Below are 25,098 nucleotides of genomic sequence, written 5' to 3'. Positions count from 1 at the left end.
TGGTGGTAAGGAGAAACAAGGGTGGGTACAGTGCATTATCTGTCAGTGGTTGTATTGCAGGAATCAAGGCAGGACAAAAATGCCCAGACAACTTGATGAAGGAAGTAGAATTTATTTAGCTTGTGGAGCAGCATGATCCCCAAAGAGAAAACCAAACGTGTGCTCCTCAAAGTTAGATTTCTTACATCTTATATACCTTTTACAGAATACAAATATTCATGCAAGAGTCTCGTGATCCCATTGTCTAGAGGCACATGTCACTCTCATGACTCCAGAATGGGAGGGTGAATTTAGGTGGAATAAGAGGATAAGTGTTGGCATTTATAACTAAGGTATGTAAACATGGTTTCTTAAATGCTTTTGAGAAAAGAAAAAGGGGTTTTCAGATAAGTTTTATCTTCCTTGCTCTGTGTAGCAAGTGGCCCCAGGCACCTTTTCAGAGAACTATAGAAAGTAGTTAATCTAGAACTGTCTGACTCAGTTACCCATGCAGGCTCCCTTCTCTTGCATTTTTCTTGTTTTTTTCTTCTCAGTGAAGAGGGGGTTTGCCCCTCCTTCCTCAGTTGATGCACTTACCTGCTTATGTTAAGTAAGTTTTCTCTCTACTGGTTTTCTTTTTTTGGTGGTAATCTTTTGATTCTGAAAGAGGTGTTTTCTATCTTTAAATGAGTTGGATGGAATCCATGGTTATGCCCTGGCCAGGAAGCTTAGTTAGTTAGAGCGTCATTCTGATACACCAAAGTTATAGGCTGAATCCTTAGTCAGGGGACATCTAAGAATTAATGAATGCATGAGAACATTGGTACTGTCATATTTAAATTTAGCAGTTCTAACAGATGTGAGTGCCATAATATAGTAGTCTGAATTTGCCATTTTCTAATCATATGTCAGGTAGAGCTTATTTTTACAAGGTTAGGTACTTGGTCTTGTTGAAATATGAAACATGAAAACTGAAAGTTTTTAAGTTTATCTGAGCCAAAATAACTCCAAACATTTGGAAGGAAGATCTCCAATCCTGTAGACTGATCATGTAGCAATTTCTATTTTATTTATTTATTTTTAACATTTATTTTAGAGAGTGGAGATAGAGAGAGAGAGAGAGAGAGAGAGAGAGAGAGAGAGAGAGAGAGAGAAGGGGGGAAAAGAAAGCATCAACTTTCATATATGCCTTGATCTGGAGAGTTTAGTCATTTTATTTATTTTATCTATGTTAGAGTGTGGAGACAGAAAAGCAATTTTTATTTTAGAGAGATGGAGAAAGGGACAGATAGTGACAAACAGGAAGGAAATGAGATAAGAAGCATTAATTCTTTGTTAGAGCACCTTAGTTGTTCATTGATTTCTCTCTCTTATGTGCCTTGAACAGGAGACTAAAGGAGAACAAGTGACTTTTTGCTCATGACAGCAACATTGAACTTCAAGACAGGGACCATAATGTCATGTCTATGATTCCATGCTCAGGTATGCAACCCTGCACTCAAGCTGGTGAGCCTGTGCTCATGCCAGCAACCTTGGTGTTTTAAACCTGGGTCATTTTGATCTCATTCCAATGCTCTATGCACTGCACCACTGCTTGGTCAGGCACCATTCCCATTTTATAGATTAAAAAATAGGCACAGAGAAGTTGAGAATCTTGCCTTAGGTCGCAAAGCTGGTGAAGGCAGAGCTGAGATTGAAACCCACTATGGAATGATCTAGAGTCCATGTGGTGTACACCATAAGATTCTCACCCTGAAGAAACAGTGAAGAGAGAGTGAGGGAGACTAGCTGCCCAGCCTAAGACAGGGACACAGACATGCACATGCACATATTTCTTCCTGGTTTTCACCAGAGACTACAGAGGTCAGAGAAAACCAGGACAAGAGCCAAGAAAAGCCAAGGGAGGAGGGTGGTGAGCCTACTAGGAGAGAAGTCTCACTTCCCTGGAGTGAAGGAAATCCCTTTCCCTGGTGAGTCTGTCTCAAATCCCTCTCCCTGAGAAGTAACCTATGTAAATTGACTTCAGATTTCTACATTTTTTAGGGGTTGAGTTTCTGTGCTTGACAGTGTGAGTTCTCTATGGCCCTCTGGGAACTCTTTGCTTTCAGTGATGGGGAGGGAAAGAATGAGGTATATGGGCATCATAGTTTTATGAAGATAAGATTTATTAGAACAGAGGACGAGAGACCAGGAGAATATGGGTGTTGACATTCCCATATCACTTGAGAAACTATTTGTCCAGCTCATCTTTTGTCATGAAAGTGAAGTTGTTTAACTAGTTACTTCTGTACTAATTACAATCTAATGAGGGTAAAGGGTCAGTAAACTTCCTATGAAGTCCCCTCAGAGCTGGTGTATGACCTGTGTAAGAGCTATGAATGTGGAGATACAATTTATTGCTAATGATTCACTCACTCTCCTTGCAAACAAAGGGCTTCTCCCTTGAGTGTGTCCTCTGTTGTTTGATGAGAGTTGACTTCTGTAAAACCCTCGCTCTCACTCCCTGCAAACATAGGGCTTCTCCCCTGAGTGTGTTCTCTGGTGCGTGATGAGATGTGATTTTTGTGTAAAGCCTTGTTCACACTCCCTGCAAACATAGGGCTTCTCCCCTGAGTGTGTTCTCTGGTGTGTGATGAGATCTGACTTTTGTGTAAAGCATTGCTCACACTCCCTGCAAACATAGGGCTTCTCCCCTGAGTGTATCCTCTGGTGTCTGAAGAGGCTTGACTTCTGTGAAAATCCTTGCTTACACTCCCTGCAAACAAAAGGTTTCTCCCCTGAGTGTGTCCTCTGGTGTATTAGGAGAACTGACTTTCGTGTAAAGCCTCGTTCACACTCCCTGCAAACATAGGTCTTCTCCCCTGAGTGTATTCTCTGGTGCCTTAGGAGAGTTGACTTCTTTGAAAATCCTTGCTCACACTCCCTGCAAACATAGGGCTTCTCCCCTGAGTGTGTTCTCTGGTGTGCAATGAGATCCGACTTTTCGTTAAAGCGTCGCTCACATTCACTGCAAACATAGGGCTTCTCCCCTGAGTGTATCCTCTGATGTCTGAAGAGACTTGACTCCTGTGAAAAGCATCGCTCACACTCCTTGCAAACATAGGGCTTCTCCCCTGAGTGTGTTCTCTGGTGTGTAAAGAGATGTGACTTTCGTGTAAAACCTCGTTCACACTCCCTGCAAACATAGGGCTTCTCCCCTGAGTGTGTTCTCTGGTGTGTGATGAGATTTGACTTTTCTGTAAAGCGTCGCTTACACTCCCTGCAAACATAGGGCTTCTCCCCTGAGTGTATCCTCTGATGTCTAAAGAGACTTGACTTCTGTGAAAAGCATTGCTCACACTCCCTGCAAACATAGGGCTTCTCCCCTGAGTGTGTTCTCTGGTGTGTAAAGAGATGTGACTTTCGTGTAAAGCCTCGTTCACACTCCCTGCAAACATAGGGCTTCTCCCCTGAGTGTGTTCTCTGGTGTGTGATGAGATCTGACTTTTCTGTAAAGCGTCACTCACACTCCCTGCAAACATAGGGCTTCTCCCCTGAGTGTATCCTCTGGTGTCTGAAGAGACTTGACTTCTGTGAAAAGCATCGTTCACACTCCTTGCAAACATAGGGCTTCTCCCCTGAGTGTGTTCTCTGCAGTGTGAGATGTGACTTCAGGGAAAAGAGTTGTTCACACTCCCTGCAAACATTGGGCTTCTTCCCTGAGTGTGTCCTCTGGTGTCTGAGGAGGTCTGACTCTTTTGTAAAGCCTCGCTCACACTCCCTGCAAGCATAGTTCTTCTCCCCTGAGTGTGTTCTCTGGTTTTTGAGGAGATGTGACCCATTATCAAAGCCTTGCAAACATTCTCCATACTTGATAACTTCATTTGTTGACATTACTACTCTCATAGACAGTTTTTCTGTGTCCACTGAATTCCCATTCGGGCCTCTGCTCAGTGCTTTCTGTATCATTCTCTCTTGCTCACTAGAGCTTCCTATGTGTCCTTTGGGAAGTTTGAAAAAGGTCCTTGAAATCCTCCTTGGCCTGTTTCTTTTAATCAAATGTTTGTACTTCTCTTTGAACTTTTGACTTTCAGCTTTGCCATCCTCATTGTGTGTATCAGTATGTTGCTGCTGCTGACTTTCATCCTCTGTGTAGGGATCCTTTGATTGGAGGTGTTTTCTTATAGATGTTCCTGGGAGAATATCAGAGGGGTGATTGCATCCCACATGTTGACTGGAGAAGGCCAGAGAGAAGGAAGAACATGGGTGTATCTCTGGCTGTGGTTCTGCTGAAAGAGAAAATTTTGGTCAGGATAGATGTTTATAAGGCTGCCTGGGTCATATGTTTTTTTTAGACCTGTCCCACGAGTCATTATTATGAGGTTGACAATGTAATCTTTGTCTCTCCCAAAGTGTTTTTTTACAGCCTGTTTTCTCTTTTCATGTTTATGTACTATATCTTCTTTAGAAATTCAGAAAGACAATATCAAGGGTCCTTTCTATGCATTGCCAGATGTGGGACTGTCAAATAGCATCAGGGGCTGTTTCACTCCTTGTATGGGTGGACCAATGCTGACATTTCCTATATACATGTAGCTTTTAGCACAGTTCTCTATAGAGACCACTGACCCCAACTAGAAATTACTTCCATCATTGTTTCTGACAGATGATAAAACTGACAATATGTTTTTCCTCAAGCTTCACATCAAATATTCATACTTGATTTTATTCAGTATCAGCCCATTTTATATACAATGCAAAGTTTTTTTTCAAAATATTTTCCTAGCCACACCTTTTAAAAATTTATTGCTTTTTGAGGACAAAAAGAGGAGGATGTAGAAGAAGAATAAGAAGAAGAGGAGAAGAAAAAAAGACAAAAAAGAGAGAAAGAGAGGCATTTATTCATTGTTCTACGTAGACATGAAATCATTGGTCATTTCTTGTATGTGCCCTGACCTGGGCTCAACCTGGTATTACAGGTTGGAGCTCTAACCAACTGAGCTAACCAGCCAGGTTTCCCAATCATACTTCTTACATGCCTGACTTCAATCCCTCTCCAGCTAATTCATAATCCTCTCTTACTTGGAGATAAAGTAATCTTTGAGAGGATTCCCACTGAACTGTATTCTCCAAAAATTAACAAAGCAAAACTTAAAGAATACACCACCCTATAGCCAAGAACAGCACCATCATCCCACCTCACTCAGGAAGGTTTCCAGTATCTCAGCTCGGATCACAGCACTGCATTCCAGGCTTCTGGGCATCTATTGGACCTCTGCTCTTACCCTATATGCTAGACAGAGGTGGTCCTCAGAAAACAGGCCCATGCTAGTTTTCCCAGTGGATAGAGTGTTGGCTTGTCATGTGGACATCCCAGGTTCAAAATTCAGTCAGGGCACAAATGAAAAGTGACTATCTGCTTCTCTTCCCCTTCTCTCTCTTTTCCTCTCCCACAGCCAGTTGCTTGATTGGTTCGATCACCAGCTCGATAGTTTAGTTGGTTCAAGTGTTGAACTCAGGCGCTGAGGATAACTCAGCTAGTCTGAGCATGAACCTCAGGCTTGGGTTGCTGGGTGGATCCTGGTTGGGGCACATTAAGGAATATATCTTTCTTTCTCTCACTTAAAAAAATTAAAAATTTTAAATTTTTTCTATCATCATAGAAAATTAAGGTTAGTGCTGTGTTAAAAGGCTATCATGTTCCTTGCTTATTTGGTTACTGGCAGTTTTTTATTTCACCTGGTTCCTGGGGAATGGCAGGAGCAGTGAACAAACAGAATCAAAAGGGCTTAGGAAATGTTTGGCTTGTCAAGAAATATTTGTCCTAGAGACACCTGAAGATGGCAGCAAAGTAGGCAAATGCACAGACTCCCAGCTCACACCTCCAAACTGGATTACAAAATAATTTAAGATCAGTGTGAAAAACCAAATCTGGACTACAAGAACAGCTCTAAAAAGTAAGGAGCAAAGAACAAGCCACACTGTGCCTGGTAGGGAGTACCAAGGAATGGTGAGTCTCCCCTGCTTAAGGGAACAAAGGGATTGTGAGGCTGAGAGCACAGAAGGGTTCTCATTCCAAGGAAAAGAGTAGTAAATATAGCTTACAGCCACTTGCCTGGGACCTGAGAATGAGGTGTGTTGAAAGGGCTGGCTTACCTTCCAAAAGGAAAGGGGGGAGAGTGACAGACAGTGACTGGCAGAGGAATGCATGGGAGGACCTGAGAAGCTGACTCATCCAGTGCTGGAGTAGGCCGTAGCTGGGGGAGGGGTTTATCCTTCCACATAACACAAAACAAGTGGTTCTGGGTCACCCATCTCAAGATATCTCTCCAGCTCCAATCAACGCAAGAAGACAAAGATGAAAACAAGAAGTGGGGAGGAGGGGCAGTAACCCAGATCTCCATGGAGATCTGAGATACACCTCCCCTACTGAACCTGAGAAAACACCCTGACCCCAGAGAGAGTAACTGGCAGATCATGCCCTCAGAGTCTCAGGTTACATCCACCACATTCCTGGATACAGTTTCAAATAAGCCCCCTGCTGAGATCAGTAAACAAGACTACCACTGAGATAACTCAGAAGAAAACAAACAAATCAAGACTTCAAAATGGCTCAACTAGAAAAGCCAAACCTGAGAGTGGATTACAAACGACAGCTGACAACAACCCAAGAAGACCTAGGAATAACACAAATAAAAGTCAGAAGCAGACAACACCAAACCTAGACTCAAACAGCCGTACAAACAACACACCCAAACACACAGACATAATGAGAAGACAGAAAAGTGCAATCCAAATAAAACCACAAGAGAAATCTCCAGAAAACAAACTGTGTGATATGGAAATAACCAAACTGCTGGATACAGAGTTTAGAATAATGATTGTTAGGATGCTAGTAATCTTAGAACAACAATGGATGTTGTTCTAAGGTCATTACAAACACCTAAGAAAAGAGATAGCAAGTATAAAAAAGGACATTGAAATATTTTTTAAAAATCAGTCAGAGGTGACAAATACAATATCAGAAATAAAGACCACAATAAAAGGAATTAAAAGCAGAATGGATGAAGCTGAGGATCGAATCAGCAAGTTAGAAAACATGATAAATAAAGGCATGGAAGCAGAGCAGAAAAAAGAGACTCAAAAAGTCTGAGGTAATTCTAAGACAGCTCTGTGATAACATGAAGAGAAATAACATCCGCATTATAGGGGTTCATAAAGAAGAAGAGAAAGAACAAGGGATAGAAACTGTATTCAACAAAGTCATAGCTGAAAATCTCCCTAAATTGTTGCAAGGAAAAATTTCACAAGTTCAAGAAACACAGAGAACTCCATTAAAGAGAAACCCCAAAAGATCTACACCAAGACACATCATAATTAAAATACCAAAGCTAAGAGATAAAGAGAAAATATTAAAAGCTGCTAGAGAAAAAAAAATTATAACCTACGAAGGAGCCCCCATAAGAATGACTTCCAACCTCTCAACAGAAATATTTGAGGCCAGAAGGGAATGGCAAGAAATATTCAAAGTAATGCAGAACAAGAGACTACAACCAAGACTACTTGATCCAACAAGACTATCATTTAAAATTGAAGAAGAAATAAAAAGCTTCCCAGACCAAAAAAGAAAACAAACAAACAAAAAAACTCAAGGAATTCATTACAACCTAACCAGTGCTGCAGGAAATGTTAAGGGGTCTGTGGTAAACAGATCAAAGTGGTAAAAGAATATAGCAAAAGAGGAATACAGTTTTAAAGAATAAAATGGCAATAAACAACTACATAGCAATAATAACCTTAAATGTAGAAGGATTAAATGATTCAATCAAAAGACATAGGATAGCTGCATGGATAAGAAAACAGGACCCATACATATGCTGTCTACAAGAGACACACCTTGAAACAAAAGATGCACATAGACTGAAGCTAAAAGGATAAAAAAATTATTTCATGCAAATGGAAATGAAAAAAGAAATTGGGGTAGCAATACTAATATCAAGCAAAATGGACTTTAAAACAAAGACTATAGTAAGAGATGAAGAAAGTCACTACATAATGATAAAAGGAGCAATCCAACAGGAAGATATAACCATAATAAATATCTATGCATCTAATATAGGAGCACCTAAGTATATAAAGCAGACTTTGATGGATATAAAGGGCGAGATCAGCCTGACCTGTGGTGGCACAGTGGATAAAGCATCGACCTGGAAATGCTGAGGTTGCTGGTTCAAAACCCTGGGCTTGCCTGGTCAAGGCACATATGGGAGTTGATGCTTCCAGCTCCTCCCCACCTTCTCTCTCTCTCTCTCTAAAATGAATAAATAAAAATAAAAAAAGGGCGAGATCAACAGCAATGCTATAATAATAAGAGATTTCAACAACCCACTAACATCACTAGATAGATCCTCAAGAAAGAAAATTAACAAAGAAACAGAAGACTTAAAGAACACATTAGATCAATTGATTTAATAGATATCTTTAGAACCTTTCACCCTAAGGCAGCAGAATATACATTCTTTTCAAGTGCTCATGGTACATTCTCTAAGACAGACCACATGTTAAGACACAAAAGCAGTCTCAACAAATTTAAGAAGATTGAAATCATATCAAGCATTTTCTCTGATCACAATGGCATAAAACTAGAAATCAACCACAACAGAAAAACTGAAAAATACTCAAACACATGGAAACTAAATAGCATGTTATTAAGTAATGAATGGGTTAACAATGAAATCAAAGAAGAAATAAAAAAATTCCTAGAAACAAATGATAATGAGCAAACAACAACTCAAAATTTATGGGACACAGCCAAAGCAGTCCTGAGAGGGAAGTTCACAGCACTACAGGCATTCCTTAAGAAGCTTACAAAAGCTCGAATAAACCACCTTACCCTTCATCTAAAAGAACTAGAAAAAGAACAGCAAGTAAGGCCCAGAGGTAGTAGAAGGAAGAAAATAATCAAGATCAGAGCAGAAATAAATGACATAGAAGCTACAGAAACAATAGAGAGGATCAATGAAACCAAGAGCTGGTTCTTTGAAAGGATAAACAAGATCAATGAACCTTTAACAAGACTCACCAAGAAAGGAAGAGAGAAAACTCAAATAAATAAAATTAGAAATGAGAGTGGAGAAATAACAACTGACACAACAGAAATACAAAATATTTTAAGAAAACACTATGAAGAACTGTATGCCAAAATATTAAACAATCTAGGTAAAATGGACAAATTTCTTGAAACATATAATCTTCTAAAAATCAATCTGAAAGAATAAAAAAACCTAAACAGACCAATTACAACAAAAGAGATTAAAACTGCTATCAAAAAGCTCCCAAAAAACAAAACTCCTGGGCCCGATGGCTTCACTGGTGAACTTTTACCAAATATTAAAAGAAAAATTAACTCCTATCCTTCTCAAGCTATTTCAAAAAATTCAGGAGGAGCCTGACCAGGTGGTGGCGCAGTGGATAGAGCGTCGGACTGGGATGCAGAAGGACCCAGGTTCAAGACCCTGAGATCGCCAGCTTGAGCGCGGGCTCATCTGGCTTGAGCAAAGAGCTCACCAGCTTGGACCCAAGGTCGCTGGCTCCAGCAGGGGGTTACTCGGTCTGCTGAAGGCCCGCGGTCAAGGCACATGTGAGAAAGCAATCAATGAACAACTAAGAAGTCGCAACGCGCAACGAGAAACTGATGATTGATGCTTCTCATCTCTCTCCGTTCCTGTCTGTCTGTCCCTGTCTATCTCTGCCTCTGTAAAAAAAAAAAAAATTCAGGAGGAAGAAACACTTTTAAGTTTCTTTTATGAGGCGAGCATAATTCTGATTCCAAAACTAGGCAAAGACAACACAAAGAAAGAAAATTATAGGCCAATAAACCTGATGAATTCAGATGCTAAAATCCTCAACAAAATATTAGCAAACCAGATCCAGCAATACTGAAAAAAATCATACATCATGATCAAGTGGGATTTATTCTGGGGAGGCAAGGATGGTACAACATTCTTAAATCAATTAGTGTGATTCACCACATTAAAAAAAGGAAGGAGAAAAACCACATGATAATTTCAATCAATGCAGAAAAAGCATTTGATAAAATCCAGCACCCATTTATGATCAAAACTCTTAGCAAAGTGGGAATACAGGGAACATACCTCAATATGATAAAGGCCACTTCTGACAAACCCACAGCCAACATTATACTTAATGGATAAAAATTAAAAGCAATTTCCCTAAAATCAGGAACAAGGCAGGGGTGCCCCCTTTCATCACTCTTATTCAACATAGTACTGGAAGTCCTAGCTACAGCAATCAGACAAGAAGAAATAAAAGGCATCCAAATTGGAAAAGAAGAAGTAACACTATCATTATTGGCAGATGATATGATACTGTATATAGAAAACTGTAAAGTCTCAGTCAAAAAACGACTGGACCTAATAAACGAATTCCACAAGGTGGCAGGACATAAAATTAATACACAGAAATCAGAGGTATTTTTATACACAAACAATAAACTATCACAAAGAGAAATTAAGGAAACAACCCCCTTCACTATTGTAACCAAAAAACTAAAGTACCTAGGAGTAAATTTAATGAAGGAGGTTAAAGACTTATACTCAGAAAATTATAAAACATTGATAAAAGAAATCAAGAAAGATACAAACAAGTGGAAGCATATACTGTGCTCATGGTTAGGAAGAATAAATATAATTAAAATATCTATATTACCCAAAGCAATTTATAAATTCAATGCAATACCAATTAAAATACCAATGACATACTTCAAAGATATAGAACACATATTCCAAAAATTTATATGGGACCAAAAAAGAACACGAATAACCTCAGCAATCTTGAAAAAGAAGAATAAAGTGGGAGGTATCACACTTTCTGATATCAAGTTATACTACAAGGCCATTGTACCCAAAACAGCTTGGTACTGGCATAAGAACAGCCATATAGATCAATGGAAGAGAATAGAGAACTCAAAAATAAACCCACATTTTTATGGACAATTGATATTTGACAAAGGAGGTAAGAGCATACAGTGGAGTAAAGACAGTCTCTTTAACAAATGGTATTGGGAAAACTGGAGAGCTACCTGTAAAAAAATGAAACTAGACCACCAACTTCCACCATACACAAAAATAAACTCAAAATAAATAAAGGACTTAAATGTAAATTGTGAAACCGTAAGTATCCTAGAAGAAAACTTAGGCAGTAAGCTCACCGACATCTATCATAGCAATATCTTTGCTGACTTATCTCCACAGGCAAATAAAATAAAAGACAGGATAAACAAATGAGGCTATATCAAACTAAAATGCTTTTGCACAGCTAACGACAATATGAACAGAATAAAAAGACAAACCACACAATGGGAGAACATATTTGACAATACATCTGATAAGGGATTAATAACCAAAATTTATAAAGAACTTGTAAAACTCAACACCAGAAAGACAAACATTATCCAATCAAAAAATGGGCACGAAAAATAAATATACACTTTTTCAAAGAGGACATACAGATGGCCAATAAACAAATAAAAGAAATTTTCAACATCACTAATCATTAAAGAAATGCAAATTAAAACCACAATGAGATAACACTTCACACCAGTTAGAATGGCACTCATTAACAAAACAACACACGATAGGTGCTGGCAAAGATATGGAGAAAGGGGCACCCTCCTGCACTGCTGGTGGGAATGCAGACTGGTGCAGCCACTGTGGAAAACAGTATGGAGATTCCTCAAAATATTAGAAGTGGAACTGCCCTTTGACCTAGCCATCCCACTTATAAGAATATATCCCAAGGACACCATATCACCGACTGAAAAAAATCCACCCCCCATGTTTATGGCAGCATTGTTCAGAATATCAGAGATCTGGAAACAGCCCAAGTGTCCATCAGTGTATGAGTGTATTAAAAAGCAGTGGTACATATATACAATGGAATACTATGGGGCTATGAAAAAGAAGGAAATATTACCTTTTGCAACAATATGGAGGGACCTGGAAACTATTTTGTTGAGTGAAATAAGCCAGGCAGAGAAAGAAAAATATCATATGACCTCACTCATTTGAGGAATCCAAAGAATAATGAGAACTGAGGAACAGAATTGAGACAGAGGAGGATCAAAGGGACCAGAGGAAAAGAGGACAGAGGGAAAGGGGATGATAGGATGGGATAAACCTGAAGGGAAGGGGGGAAGGTGCTATCGGGAGGGGGGCAAGGAAGATGCTGAGGGGAATACGGGGGAGGGGGGAGGCATTCGGGGTCACCCTAGAATCTATGTAAACACATAAATTAAAATAAAAAGAAAAAAATTTAAAAAATATAAAAATTTCTCCTAAGTACCAAAGGCATATGAAATGAATCCTTAATTTCTGAACCATCTGATTCAAAATCTTACTGACTTTAGAGTATACCATGAACATTTCTAAGGTGAGTTCTCTTTTTTCTTTCCATTTTGAAGAATGGTTGTGCCCACCTCTAGCTGCTGAGAGCTCTCTCTTCTGCTTGCTTCCACACTTGATGCCTAGCTTCTGGCCATACTCATCACCATACCAGACTAGCAGCTCATAGTCTGTCTTGATGACCTGACAGGTTTGATAGAAAATCTGCCTGCGATACTGAAAGGCCACCAGGTTCTGCTCTTCATCATCCCGGGCACAGTTCACATACCTAAGATTGAGGCAGGTGAGAGAAAAGAAACCCACAGATGATGAGTTTCTACTACCTCTCAGATCCATGTCCAGCTCTGAAACTGATACTCAGACTCTGATGTCACCCACTCCCACAGTGCTCCTGGAGAACCTTCTGTTCAATGTCTGAGCCTGTCACCATGTCATACAACTTTGAATCTTCAGGTCCTGCTTACGGTGCTCATCCTGCCTAATACCATTTTCCAAAGCCAATTTTAGATGTAACCTCCACCCTGATTGGCCATAAAACCCAGTGACCTCTAACTTCTCTAAACTAACTCAGGTCCTGTTTATATCACAGAACTTGATACTTGATGTAGGACTCTGTGTCTAGATTAGTTCACATCATTCAATACTCAGCCTAAGTTCATCTTTTTTGAGAGGCCTTTCTCCATTCTTCTCACATTTTATTTAGGTAGCATTTGATGCCTCACCCAGGTTCCCAAAAACACCTGGAGGTCCCCCTGCACCACCAAAGTGAGAAATGGGGAGGCAGATAGACAAACTCCTGCATGCAACCAACCAGGATCCACCTGGAATGTCCACCAGGGGGAGATACTCAGCCTATCTCAGCATTGTGCTGCTGCAACTGAAACCATTCTAGCACCTGAGGCAGAGGCTATTGAGCCATCCTCAGTGCTCAGCCCAACATTGCTCCAATATAGCCTTGGCTGTGGGAAGGGAAGAGAGAGATAGAGATGAAGTAGAGGAGGAAGGGTAGAGAAGCAGATGAGCACTTCTGTGTGCCCTGGCTGGGAATCAAACCCTGGACTTCCATGATTGGGCTGATGCTCTACCGCTGAGCCAACTGATCAGAACTTGGAGGTCTCTTTATCTTAGCAAAATCATTCAGAGCAATAATAGCTTATTCACATTCTGTAGCCTCTGATAAAAGAGCCCCTAGGAAAGTGGCAAATAATCATTGCTCTGCAGGCTTCAGAACTCAGTTCTAGTTAGAAGTGAGGCTGGGATAATTTGCTGCCCTCACAGTTCTAGGCTATCCTTGGTTTCAGTATCCTGGCACTGTGCACTTCTCAAAAAATAGAAAAATTATAGTTAAACATTTTTGAAATCAATTGTTTTACTCTGTCTGCAATTCATCCTCCATAAGATGGGTTATATAATCTTTTTAAATAATGAATACCTTACTCTAAACTAGGATATAGTAAAGACTTGCTTAAATAATGTTCATTAGATCAATTAAAGTGTAATCCAGGATCTCAAAATTTTTTTCCAGTGCTTAAATTTGGTCTAGCATAGAGATTTATATTTTGAGGACATATGCTATATTTTTATCTCTTTTTTCATCTAAATACCTCTTGCTTTGAAAGAGCAAGAGGAGAAATAAAAAGGAACAGAGGATTGAGGGAGACCACTGAGGGAGGCATGATGAGAAGGAAAGATGTATGGGCCTGAGAGGGATGAGTGTTCTCTGTGACTCCCCGAAACTTCTTGGCCTTACTTCATCCAGTTGGCCCAGGATTCATCCTTCGCATTCAGGTACTCATGGCAGTTTCTCCCTTTGGTGATCTGCATTTCAGGAAAAAAATATAAAGGCTTTTTTTGGATGTGGAGGTAATTTCTCTACTGTCAACAAAGCTCTTTCAGCTTGCATGCATTGCCACTCGTGACCACCTGATACTTTCTTTACTCATTACATCTGAGTTGACCTGTCCACTTAGGGCTGGGAGGAGGAATTCCTTTGTGTCTGTACCACTTTGCTCCCACTTAACCTGTGATCCTCAACAGGAGCTCCATGGTCTGAAAAGTCCACTCAGTACCCAGAGCTAACCATATTGTCTCCATCCATGTCCTAGTATGTAGAAGGTCAGGTCCCACGAAGCCATGGGAGGGATGTGGGAATCCACAAGACAGAGGAAGAGGTAAATACTTCTCACCTGCCAGGAGTATCCGTTGTTGCCTGCCTCTTCATCTTCTGTGACCTGGCCCTTATAAGGGCCAAAGTGTAGACCCACTGGCAGAGCAGATGCCTCATTCCACACTCCAAGCCCAGCCTCAGGGATGCCCGATGGTCTGATTCTCAACCCAGGGTGCAGAGTGAGGGCTGCGTGGTTCGGACACACCTTATCCACTGCACTGTCTTTTACAAATGTAGGGGGCCCATGCATGTCACAACTGTCAATGAAGTAATTCTGACACTTCTCACAATCTGGGGGTGAGAGCAACAGGGATTAGAGAAGGTTTAGTGCATGTTCCTGGTCATACAGAGCTTCAGAGAGAGTGCAGGCACTCACATCATTGAGATTCAATTCTATAGTGCAGGTCCCTAGGGGAATGGAATTCTCTAATGACCAAATGACCAGATGAAATTATTGTATGAAAAGATAACATGCTTTGTGAGGGTCACTTACAGAGGTAGTCATCGTCCTGGGGCTCGCTGACCTCTTGGTACACTTGGCCTTTTCTTTCTCGTAGGCTATACATCTTTACTTCAGTCTCCTTTCTCCTGAGTTCTAAGTTGGAGAAGAGTGAGTTTGGTGGAGTCTGGAGTGTTAGTCCCTATTTTGTCAAAAAACACATAATGTTCTCCCATCAAATTATCATTCATCCTTCTTTGTACTCTGGTATTTTCTTTTGTCAACTATTGGCTCAGAAATTCTCTATAAGAGTAAACCTCTACACTGACTACAGATGGTCAATTCAAACTTTGTTTCTAGATCTTCCCATTATGAGGCTTAATTTCCCAACTTTTATTTATTCATAAAATATATATTTAGGGCACAGTATACATAAGGTATTGAGGAAAGGCCTAGTATACAACAGCAACAGGGTATGGTCGCTAGTATCAGGGGTGTATTTATTGGACAACATGAAAGTGTCAGTTTTTTTATATTGAATTTAAGCCCTAGACTGTGGCTCAGTGGATAGAGTGTTTGTCCATTGTATGTCCCGGGTGTGATTCCGGTCAGGGTACATAAGAGAAGCAACCATCTCCTTCACCTCTCCCATTCCAAGTTCTCTCCTTCTTTCTTTTCTGCAGCCAACAGCTCAATTGGTTCTAGCATTGACCCTGGGCACTGAGAAAGCTCGGTTAGCTGGAGCACATCATTCTGAGGTGCTAAAAACCAGCTCAGTATTCAGAAATTGGGGTTACCAGGTAGATCCTTGTAAGAGTGCATGAGAGTCAGCCTCACTATCTCCCCTCATCTTACCTAAAATATAAACAAATACATATGCAAATAAATAAATTGAATTCAACACTTTCAAAGAATATATGCACGTATCCTCACCTTACACATTAGTATTCAAGAGCTCAGAGAATTTGTAAGATTTGCCCAAATCTCCAGTGTTAAATTCACTCTGAATTTAGTAGAGCTTAAATCCAGGCCTATCCAAAGTCCACCCCACATACCTAGGCCTTACTTATTAGCCTTTCTAGAGGACTCAGAGGAACTGAAATCTACAAATGATTTTCTCTTACCCAATTTTTAACTAGAGTGTTTTCCAGACACATTGAAGAGATGGCTGACACAGAGCCTGATACAATGGTCCCTGGCTCACAACCCCAGCTGCCTTAATCACCACGTTTAATCTTTTCCCATGTGCAATGTGGCCGGCACTGCCCAGACAGCCCTGTCCTGGAGCACTGCTCACTGGCCAGACCTTCCTCCTCCTCTTGTGATGACAAGTGCTCTGAATGAGTTATTTCTTATGTGCTAATTTTATACTTCTATACCGTTCCTGCTCATTAACACATCTATAAATATGTGTAATTATTTACACATGGAAGCAGTGTAGCAAATCGCCCCTTACTGCACAATGCACTGTTTGCATCGCGCTTGTTTGCTAAATGCAAGCTCTGTCCCTTGTAAGCTGTTGAGACACTGGGACCTGACCATTGTCAGTTTCAAAAGGGCAGCACCATGCCTGTGGCCCCTCACCTTGTTGCCTCCTAGTTCACTCTTCATGCGAGTCCTCAGTGTCCTCCGCCGGGGTTTTGGTGACCTACAAGCAGTGAACCATAAAAGCAGTTAGAGGGGCTCTGAGGCCTTGGGAGAAACAAAATCCTGGTCCCCAAAGTGAATTGCTTGAAGGAGCAGCCCCCACTCAGGTGGGCCTTCCTGCCGCCTGCAGTTCCCACATCCTGGTTTCCATGCCCCGTCACCTGTGTGCAGCAGCGCGACCTGGTTCCTCTCCACGTTGGGGCAGCGCGCCTTCTCCCAGTCACCCAAGGCGGCCACCCCTCTTGGGAGAAGTAGGCGCGGATGTCCCTGAAGGCTTCAGGGTCCTAGGGGGAGACACGGCCACGTGACTTTGTGCAGCAGCCGGCAGAAACCGCCGCTCACCCTGCTTGGTCTGTTAAGCCTAATCTGGAGAGACTCAAAATATTGAAGACATGAACAAAATCCGTTGATTCCACACCAAAGCTTTATAGTCTAGCTTAGCCAAGCAGCAGCAACTTTGAAAGAAATCTGAGGCAGAGCGCTGGCCCTTTGTTTTACCTAGTTTTTATAGTTTTGCAAGTGGGAAGTACAGAAGCAAAAATTGCAATTAGGTGCCCTTTACCACTAGTGGTTATAGTCATATGTCCTTTAACATGATAGGACCATGTTCAATTTGCAAGCCATACATCATTTTGGAGAAAACAAAATTTATAAGTCTACACAATGATAGAAAGATGTCTCTTTACATATTAAAAGACATTACTATATTTTCTAATGTTTATCCGCCACCTCTTTGTCCAGAGTCACACATCTTAACTACATGCCATCACATGAGAGTGCACCACCCTACATCATGCAATCAGTCAAAGGTGTGGGGAAAAGCTTAGTCTTAAAACTAAGCCTTAGAGCTGTAATGACCTGGCCTGCTTACAGCCTGTCCCTCACACACAATACAAACTATAAGTGAGCAAACATTTACAAACTTATTTGACCAACATTATTATTACATAGACATGTTATCAAATGAATGAACATTAAATTAAAAAATACATAGAGTGGCTCTGATTGCGGCAGAGCAACACCCCAAGATGGGCAGAGCGTCGCCCCCTGGTGGGCATGCCGGGTGGATCCTGGTCGGGCGCATGCGGGAGTCTGTCTGACTGCCTCTCCATTTCCAGCTTCGGAAAAGTGCAAAAAAGAAAATTTTTTTTTTAAATACAAAATTTAATCAATGATAGCCTTATAAAATAATTTCAAATGAACAATGATGAAAATACTACCTAGAAGGCCAGATTGCTCAAAGCTTCCAGGGCTGTGCTTTCTGATAAAGGTGAATATGCCCTGGGGACATATTCAGCCAACGTGGTGCCATTTAATATTATCAAGAACATGGGGATCCGGCTGGATGTTAATTCTGGGCTCTGAATAGAAGGACCAGCTCCTCACAAGCACCTACAATGCAGAGGACGTTCCCCAGGACATACAGTGATCCTGCCCCAAAGCTCAATAGTACTCAGAAGACAAACCCTACCCCACAAGAAACAGGATGATGAGTGACATACAATACAAACAGCAGGTCATTCTGCTGATCTTACACGGGGAGCAGAAGCGTATTCCCTACAAACAGTCTGGGAGCTCTTCTCTCCTCGCAGCCGGCTGCACCTCCTCCCTGAACCTCTAGCTCGCTCGCATCCCCTCTGTCCCGTCCCCTACCCCGTTATCCCCGGGCCCCGGGATACACTCACGTTTATCGGAGCTCTGCACCCCCCGACTCGTGAACTGCGGCCTCCCGGAAGCCTCACACCTCACGTCCACAGCCTTGCTGTCTCTTCCGCTGCGCCTCATCTCCAACCTGCTGGTGGCCCAATTTCCCTCCGCCCAGCCCCACCCCGCATCTACGCCGGGCCCCACCTCTCACCTCCCTGCTGATTCTGCCTTAGGCCTCGCGACAGGCCCAGCAGCTCACACACAACTTCAGTTTTCAATGGTTCATTTACATGAAAACAGCCATGAACCTGGTACACTCGTTCACGTTTACTTTAGCAAAATAAATTCATTGTCATTTTATAAAACTAAAAACTGCCATTGAAAACGCCTTCTTTAGAGAATATAAACAGGAATCACAACATAGGAGACATTCTGAAATGCAATAACCCTAAAGGGACAGGATGATTGCAAGGGAAATGGTAGAAAAACTGCGCGGTGGGGTGAATAAAGGTTGACGGTCATTCCAAGGAAAATACTACAAGAATTAATAAATATAAATGCAACAATTAATTCCTTCTCACAGTCACAGCAAAAACTTATTGTGGAAGTCTCCTGTATTAGGCAAACCTTATACAAATAGATATTATACAACTGTTGTTAAGATTGAGGGCAAAAATCATCACTGCAAACAGTAGCGCTTCCTATCGATAAGCTTTAGTCACTCGGTGATTCCAACTTTTCCTGTACTTAATATAAACTCAATAACATAAACTCCCACTTACATCACAGTTACAAAAACAAAGAAAAACTATCATTGAAATATATTCAATACATCTCTCATTCAGAGATGGATCGTCACTCCTTCAAAAGTGATAGACAGCCTGCTTCAAAAAAATCAGTAAGGCCTGACCTGTGGTGGCACAGTGGATAAAGCATCAACCTGGAAATGCTGAGGTCGCTCGTTCAAAACTCTGGGCTTGCCTGGTCAAGGCACATATGGGAGTTGATGCTTCCAGCTCCTCCCCCCCTTCTCTCTCTCTGTCTCTCCTCTCTCTCTCTCTCTGTCTGTCTCTCTCTCTCTCTCTCTCTGTCTCTATCCTCTCTAAAATGAATAAATAAAAATTGAAAAAAAAGTTAAAAAAAAAAACACAAAAAACCTTGGGCTTGCCCGGTCAAGGCACATATGGGAGTTAATGCTCCCTGCTCCTCCCCCCTTCTCTCCCTCTCTCTCTCTCTCTCCTCTAAAATGAATAAATAAATAAAAATTTAAAAAATCAGTAAGGACAGAACAAACCTTATGTCAGTGCTGGTCAACCTGGTCCCTTCCGCCCACTAGTGGGCATTCCAGCTTTCATGGTGGGCGGTAGTAAGTTGTTTTATAAAGATTTATTCTGCCAAACTTAGTGAAAGTCCGACATAAAGTATTTGGTAAATAATTATTATTATATGCTTTAACTTGCTGTAACTCTGCTTTATAAATTTTATAAAGTAAAGTTACTTCCCTATTTTATAAATCACCATTACTGTGGAACCGGTGGGCGGTTAGAAAATTTTACTGCCAACAGAGATACAAAAGTGGGCAGTAGGTATGAAAAGGTTGACTACCTCTGCCTTATGTGCACTCGGCCTTGGTAGAGGATCCGCTCTACAGCGCACCTGCGCTACCATGTCATTCCCGCGATGCCCACACGAGGGCGCCAGGGTATCGCGCTGAAGGTATATTTGATAAGATCCGCATTAGACTAGACACAGAGGTATCACCATAGAAACGGTGTATCTTCCCCTCCTGGCCTTCCTCTAGAAATCCGCAACAAAAAAAGTAACTACAGAGCTCTTCTCGCTACAAGTTACCAAATGCAGTTCTCAATAACACACAAAATAAATTAAACTGGCAGTCACAATGCCACTGGAACTGAAACATAATAAAAAACACTGCGCACGATACACAGTCTTCACTGCACAGATGAGCAAGAAAAAAAACCTGACGGTCCCTCTCTTCCTTATTTTCCTTCAGAACCTATGTTACCACATCGAATGCACCTCATCTTCACGTCGCCTTGGCAACCACCTCCCTCAGAGCCCGGGTGGCGAGCCCCACGCCCCTTCCCACCGCGGGTCCGGACTGCGCGGTACTGAGCCCGCCCCGCACCTCTCTTCTCGCTGCCACCTCCCGCCTCCTTCCCGCGCGCCTCGGGCCTCGGGGGCCCGCCACGCCCCTCTTGGTTCTTCTAGGTTTCAGGGACCCATCAAAATAGAAAAAAACCAGGGACTTTATAAAATTAAAATCAACTATTTAAAAAAAAAAAACTATTCACACAATAAAAACGCAAGCCAGAAATGGAAAGAACATCTTTACTCACCATGTACCTGATGAAACATTTCTGTTCTATAAACCGACAAAACCACAATGCATTTCTGATCAATACTCACATAGCACTCTAAAACAAATAGCCCCACTGAAAATGAATTCGTATCTAAACAGACTCCAGGCGGAGGAACACAGTGTGGACAAGAAAGGGTTCAGTGGAATGAGACCTCCTCCTGATCCGATAGAAATTCATGAATTGAACAGGTCGAGGTGGGAACTCACAACCCTGTCACATCACTTCTTTACCGAAAGGCTTCTCTTTGCCATCACTGAGCTGTGTCTGGCCACTCTGTGCATCAATAGGATCATACCTTTGACCTGCCCCTGACAGTCCCCTTCTGCAAAACGGTGACAGCACAAACTCTTTTCTACTTGCTCATCCTGTCTGGCTCTGGCTCTCAGGCCCTCGTGGAATCTTCCCTCCTTTCTTTTATTTCACATGGATTAAAGAAATTACCTCTCTCTCTACCCTCTTAAATGAATAAAACAAAAGAACAAACAAAAAATAATTAAAATAAAAAGACTGGGCTTGCCTGGTCAAAACACAAATGGGAGTTGATGCTTTCTGCTCTTCCCCCCTTCTCTCTCTTCTCTCTCTCTCTACTCTCCAAAATGTTTTTTTAAATAAACAAATTTAAAAAATTGTTACAATGAGAGCCTCTGCAAGATTGGAGATCTGTTGCAGTAATATAATGTTATAGTAATTAAACATATAGAAATATAAAAAAATATGGAAGATATATGAAAGTAATTAAGATATAATATTAGAAATAAGGAAATTGAATAAAGTTATGCCATCTGGATAGGAATTAATATAGTGTGTGTAGATGTGATAAACAGACTCTGACTTTCAAGCAAGGCCCAGTTAGTGTGTGTATGAAGTTATACATAGATAAGAAGTGGCTTGATGTCATAACTTTGTAAGTTAACTGTTGTAGTAATATAATGTTATAGTAATTAAATATATAGAAATATTAAAAAACAAAAATGTGGAAGATATATAAATAATTAAAAATAATATTTAAAATAATTAAGAAAATTAAATAATTTTATTTAATTAATATAGTGTGTGTAGATGTGATTAAACAGACTGACTTTCCAGCAGGGCCCAGTTAGTGTGTGTGTGAACTTATACATAGATAAGAAGTGGCTTAGTATCACAACTTTGTAAGTTAATGTAAATAACATCTTAAAAAGTGGTTTGATGTAAACATTTCAGTAGATTAACATAAAAAGAGTTCCCTGCAAGGAACTCCCAAAATGGTGGTATGAGCTAATAATCCTGTAGATTGACACCTGTTAGAAGGCATTGGCCAGAAAAGGTACTAAAGCTGAGGGCCCCCTGCTGCAGTAGTCGCCCAGACTCCAACGTTGATGTGGACTGTCTTCATGCCGCTCTGAGCTCTCACCAAAGCCAGCCAAGAGGAGCACGCCGACAGGGCCCCCTTAAGCTGTACCCAGGCATGCCAAAAGGATTTGTGAGTAATAAATTGCCTGTGTGATTATTGCAATTAATTCGGTACGGAGCTGTTTTCAGATCCTGAGGTGACAGCGCTGGGGCCACGCTCCACTGCCTGAGGGGGGAGGGGGAAAGGGAGAGAAGAGAAAAAAGGAGAGAGGTTGGGCGGGGGAGCAGATGGTCCTTTGACCCAGAATGAAACCTGCATTGTCTATACGGGCAGACAGTTTATCCACTGAGTGAACTGTCCAGGGCTATCTTTATGATTTTTGTTCATTAAACTTTAGGTCTGCAGTTCTGGTTGGTCCTGGCACTTTGCAACTGGCTGAGTCCCTGAAAGATAATGAACGAACGAGGGCCTTGAAGGGTGTGGAGGTCAGAGGTGCACAGGGAGGACCCGAGAGGCGGGGAGAGGCGACGTGTGGGGCGGATGGACTCAGGCGCAGTGCAGTCCGGACCCGCGGTGAGAAGGGGCCCGGGGACCACGGCTCCGGCTCCAGGTGTTGCCATTGTCCAGGCCGCGTGGAGGTGAGGTGCACGGAGTTACTCACGTAGGTGGTGAAGAAAAGTGAAAAAGTGATACAGCTTCAGGTTTTCTTCTTTACTCATGGGTTCAGGTAAGACTTAGAATTTCCTGTACGTTTTGGTGCACGGTGTTAATTACGTTTCAGTTCCAATTATATTGTAAGTGCCCTTGTTATTCGTCTTGGGGTTTATTTAAAAGTATTTTACAATTTGCAAGTATAGGGATTGTGCAGTTACTTTTTGTTGCGGATTTCTAAAGGAACCGTAAGAAGAGGAAGATACATAGTTTCTATGTGTCACCGCAGGTGTGGAGCAGAACACAGTCGCCTTTACAGCCGCAGTCCACGCGATGCCCTGGCGCCCTCGTGCGGGCATCTCGGGGAATGACACCTTAGTGCAGGTGCGCAGAGAAGGTTCAGCGAGCGGGTCCCCTACGAAGGAGGAATCCACTTTGCGTTCACGTTAAGTGTTTTCTCTCCTTACAGACAATTTTGAAGGAGATAGGGGGGGGGGTCTTCTCGTTACTGAAGAAGAGAGGTGTGATTCATCTTTTTCAATGATAATTTTTTCTGTTTTTCTTGCAGTTCTGCTGTGTGTCATTGGGAGCTTCTGTTTCTGAGTTTGTGTGCAGTGCGTGGAAAGCAGGAACTCCCGCGTCCATCCACCTCAGCGGTAGGAAGCGCTGGTCTTTGCAGTCATGGGTTTTGCCCTCTGCCGTACTAAGTGTTGTATGATGTCCATTTGTATGACGTTCGCATAATGCAGCTGGGTTCCAGAGTAGGTTTACAGTGATGAGTAGCAGCAGGAATTAATTGTCCTATTCCTATTTATAAATTACTGTAATATTTTTCATAGAAAGCCCGTCAAACTTTATTCGCCCCCCCCCCATAGAAATTTTCCCACCGTTTTTCTTGGAATCTGCGTGTTCCCTGAGGGTTTTTGCATTTCACAATGTCTCCCTTGTGGTGGTATGAGTTTTGATTTTGAAAAGAAGGTGTCTTTTTTATTGTAGTTTTAAATTTTATGAAGTGTAAATGAATTTATTTTGCTAAGGTAAACGTGGATGAGTGTCCCTGGTTCCTGAGTGTTTTCATGTGAATGAGCCAGAAAAAACTAAAGTCAGGTGTGAGCGGCGGGCCCGTCCCCCAGAGGCTGACCAGTGAGAGATGAGAAGCAGGGTCAAGAGAAAGGTACTGGATTGGACCGGAGGGAAATGGGGCCCAGACCCGAGGTGGATACTTTGCACGGGAAGAGGGAGGATGTCGGTGGATGCGAGGCCAGGTGCTGCCAGGCAGGGGCTGTTCTCTTGGGGTCAGAACTGTACAAGTGAGAGGATCCATGACCCCAGGGATGTCAGAAGGGGCGGAAGGGACACGAGGGCGGGGTTGGGGGAGGAGATGTAACTGGGCGGGAGAAGCAGAGAAGAATCTCGGGACGGTTTGTGAGGTGCACGTCCCACTCCTACTGTAAGCGAGCACTTCCAGTGGGAGCACTTATCTGGTTTTCTTTGTGCCCCTCCCCCAACCCCTCTCTCCTTCTTCACCCCCTCCCCCCTCCCCCCACCCTCCTCCCCTGTTGCCATCACATTCTTGTTCATGTCTCTGAGTCTCATTTTTATGTCCCTTCTATGTATGGATTCATATAGTTCTTAGTTTTTTTCTGATTTACTTATTTCACTCCGTATAATGTTGTCTAGGTCCATACATGTTATTGTAAATGATCCGATGTCATCACTTCTTATGGCTGAGTAGTACTCCATAGTATATATGTACCAAAGCTTTTTAATCCACTCGTCCTCTGACAGACACTTGGGCTGTTTCCAGATCTTCGCTATTGTGAACAATGCTGCCACAAACATGGGGGTGCATTTCTCCTTTTGGAGCCATTCTATGGTGTTCTTGGGGTATATTCCTAAAAGTGGGATAGCTGGGTCAAAAGGCAGTTCAATTTTCAGTTTTTTGAGGAATCTCCATACTGTTTTCCACAGTGGCTGCACCAGTCTGCATTCCCACCAGCAGTGCAGGAGGGTTCCCTTTTCTCCACATCCTCGCCAGCACTTATTCTGTGTTGTTTTGTTGATGAGCGCCATTCTGACTGGTGTGAGGTGATAGCTAATTGTGGTTTTAATTTGCATTTCTCTAATGATTAGTGATGTTGAGCATTTTTTCATATGCCTATTGGCCATCTGTATGTCCTCTTTGGAGAAGTGTCTATTCATCTCTTTTGCCCATTTTTGGATTGGATTGTCTTCCTGGTGATGAGATTTACAAATTCTTTATAAATTTTTATTATTAACCCCTTATCAGATGTATTGTCAAATATGTTCTCCCATTGTGTATTTTGTCTTTTTATTCTGTTCTTGTTGTCTTTAGCTATGCAAAAGCTTTTTAGTTTGATATAGTCCCATTTGTTTATCCTGTCTTTTATTTCACTTCCTCGTGGAGATAAATCAGCAAATATATTGCT

At 41.8% G+C, this 25,098-nt stretch overlaps 2 protein-coding genes across 4 annotated transcripts in view; both read right to left on the bottom strand.

Moving 5' to 3' along the window:
• The window catches only part of LOC136391045 (histone-lysine N-methyltransferase PRDM9-like), a 117,900-nt gene that overhangs the window by 59,928 nt on the left and 32,874 nt on the right, over nucleotides 1–25,098 (bottom strand). The window lies entirely within an intron of this gene.
• Nucleotides 2,340–3,852, bottom strand: LOC136389645 (zinc finger protein 337-like). Its single transcript, XM_066361484.1, is given in 1 exon segment — nucleotides 2,340–3,852. A coding segment is annotated over 1 exon segment (1,377 nt). The 3' UTR covers nucleotides 2,340–2,475.

The sequence above is a fragment of the Saccopteryx leptura genome, chromosome 1, assembly GCF_036850995.1.
Source record: "Saccopteryx leptura isolate mSacLep1 chromosome 1, mSacLep1_pri_phased_curated, whole genome shotgun sequence".
Lineage (NCBI taxonomy): Eukaryota > Metazoa > Chordata > Mammalia > Chiroptera > Emballonuridae > Saccopteryx > Saccopteryx leptura.
This window is presented reverse-complemented; position numbering and strand designations above follow the sequence as displayed.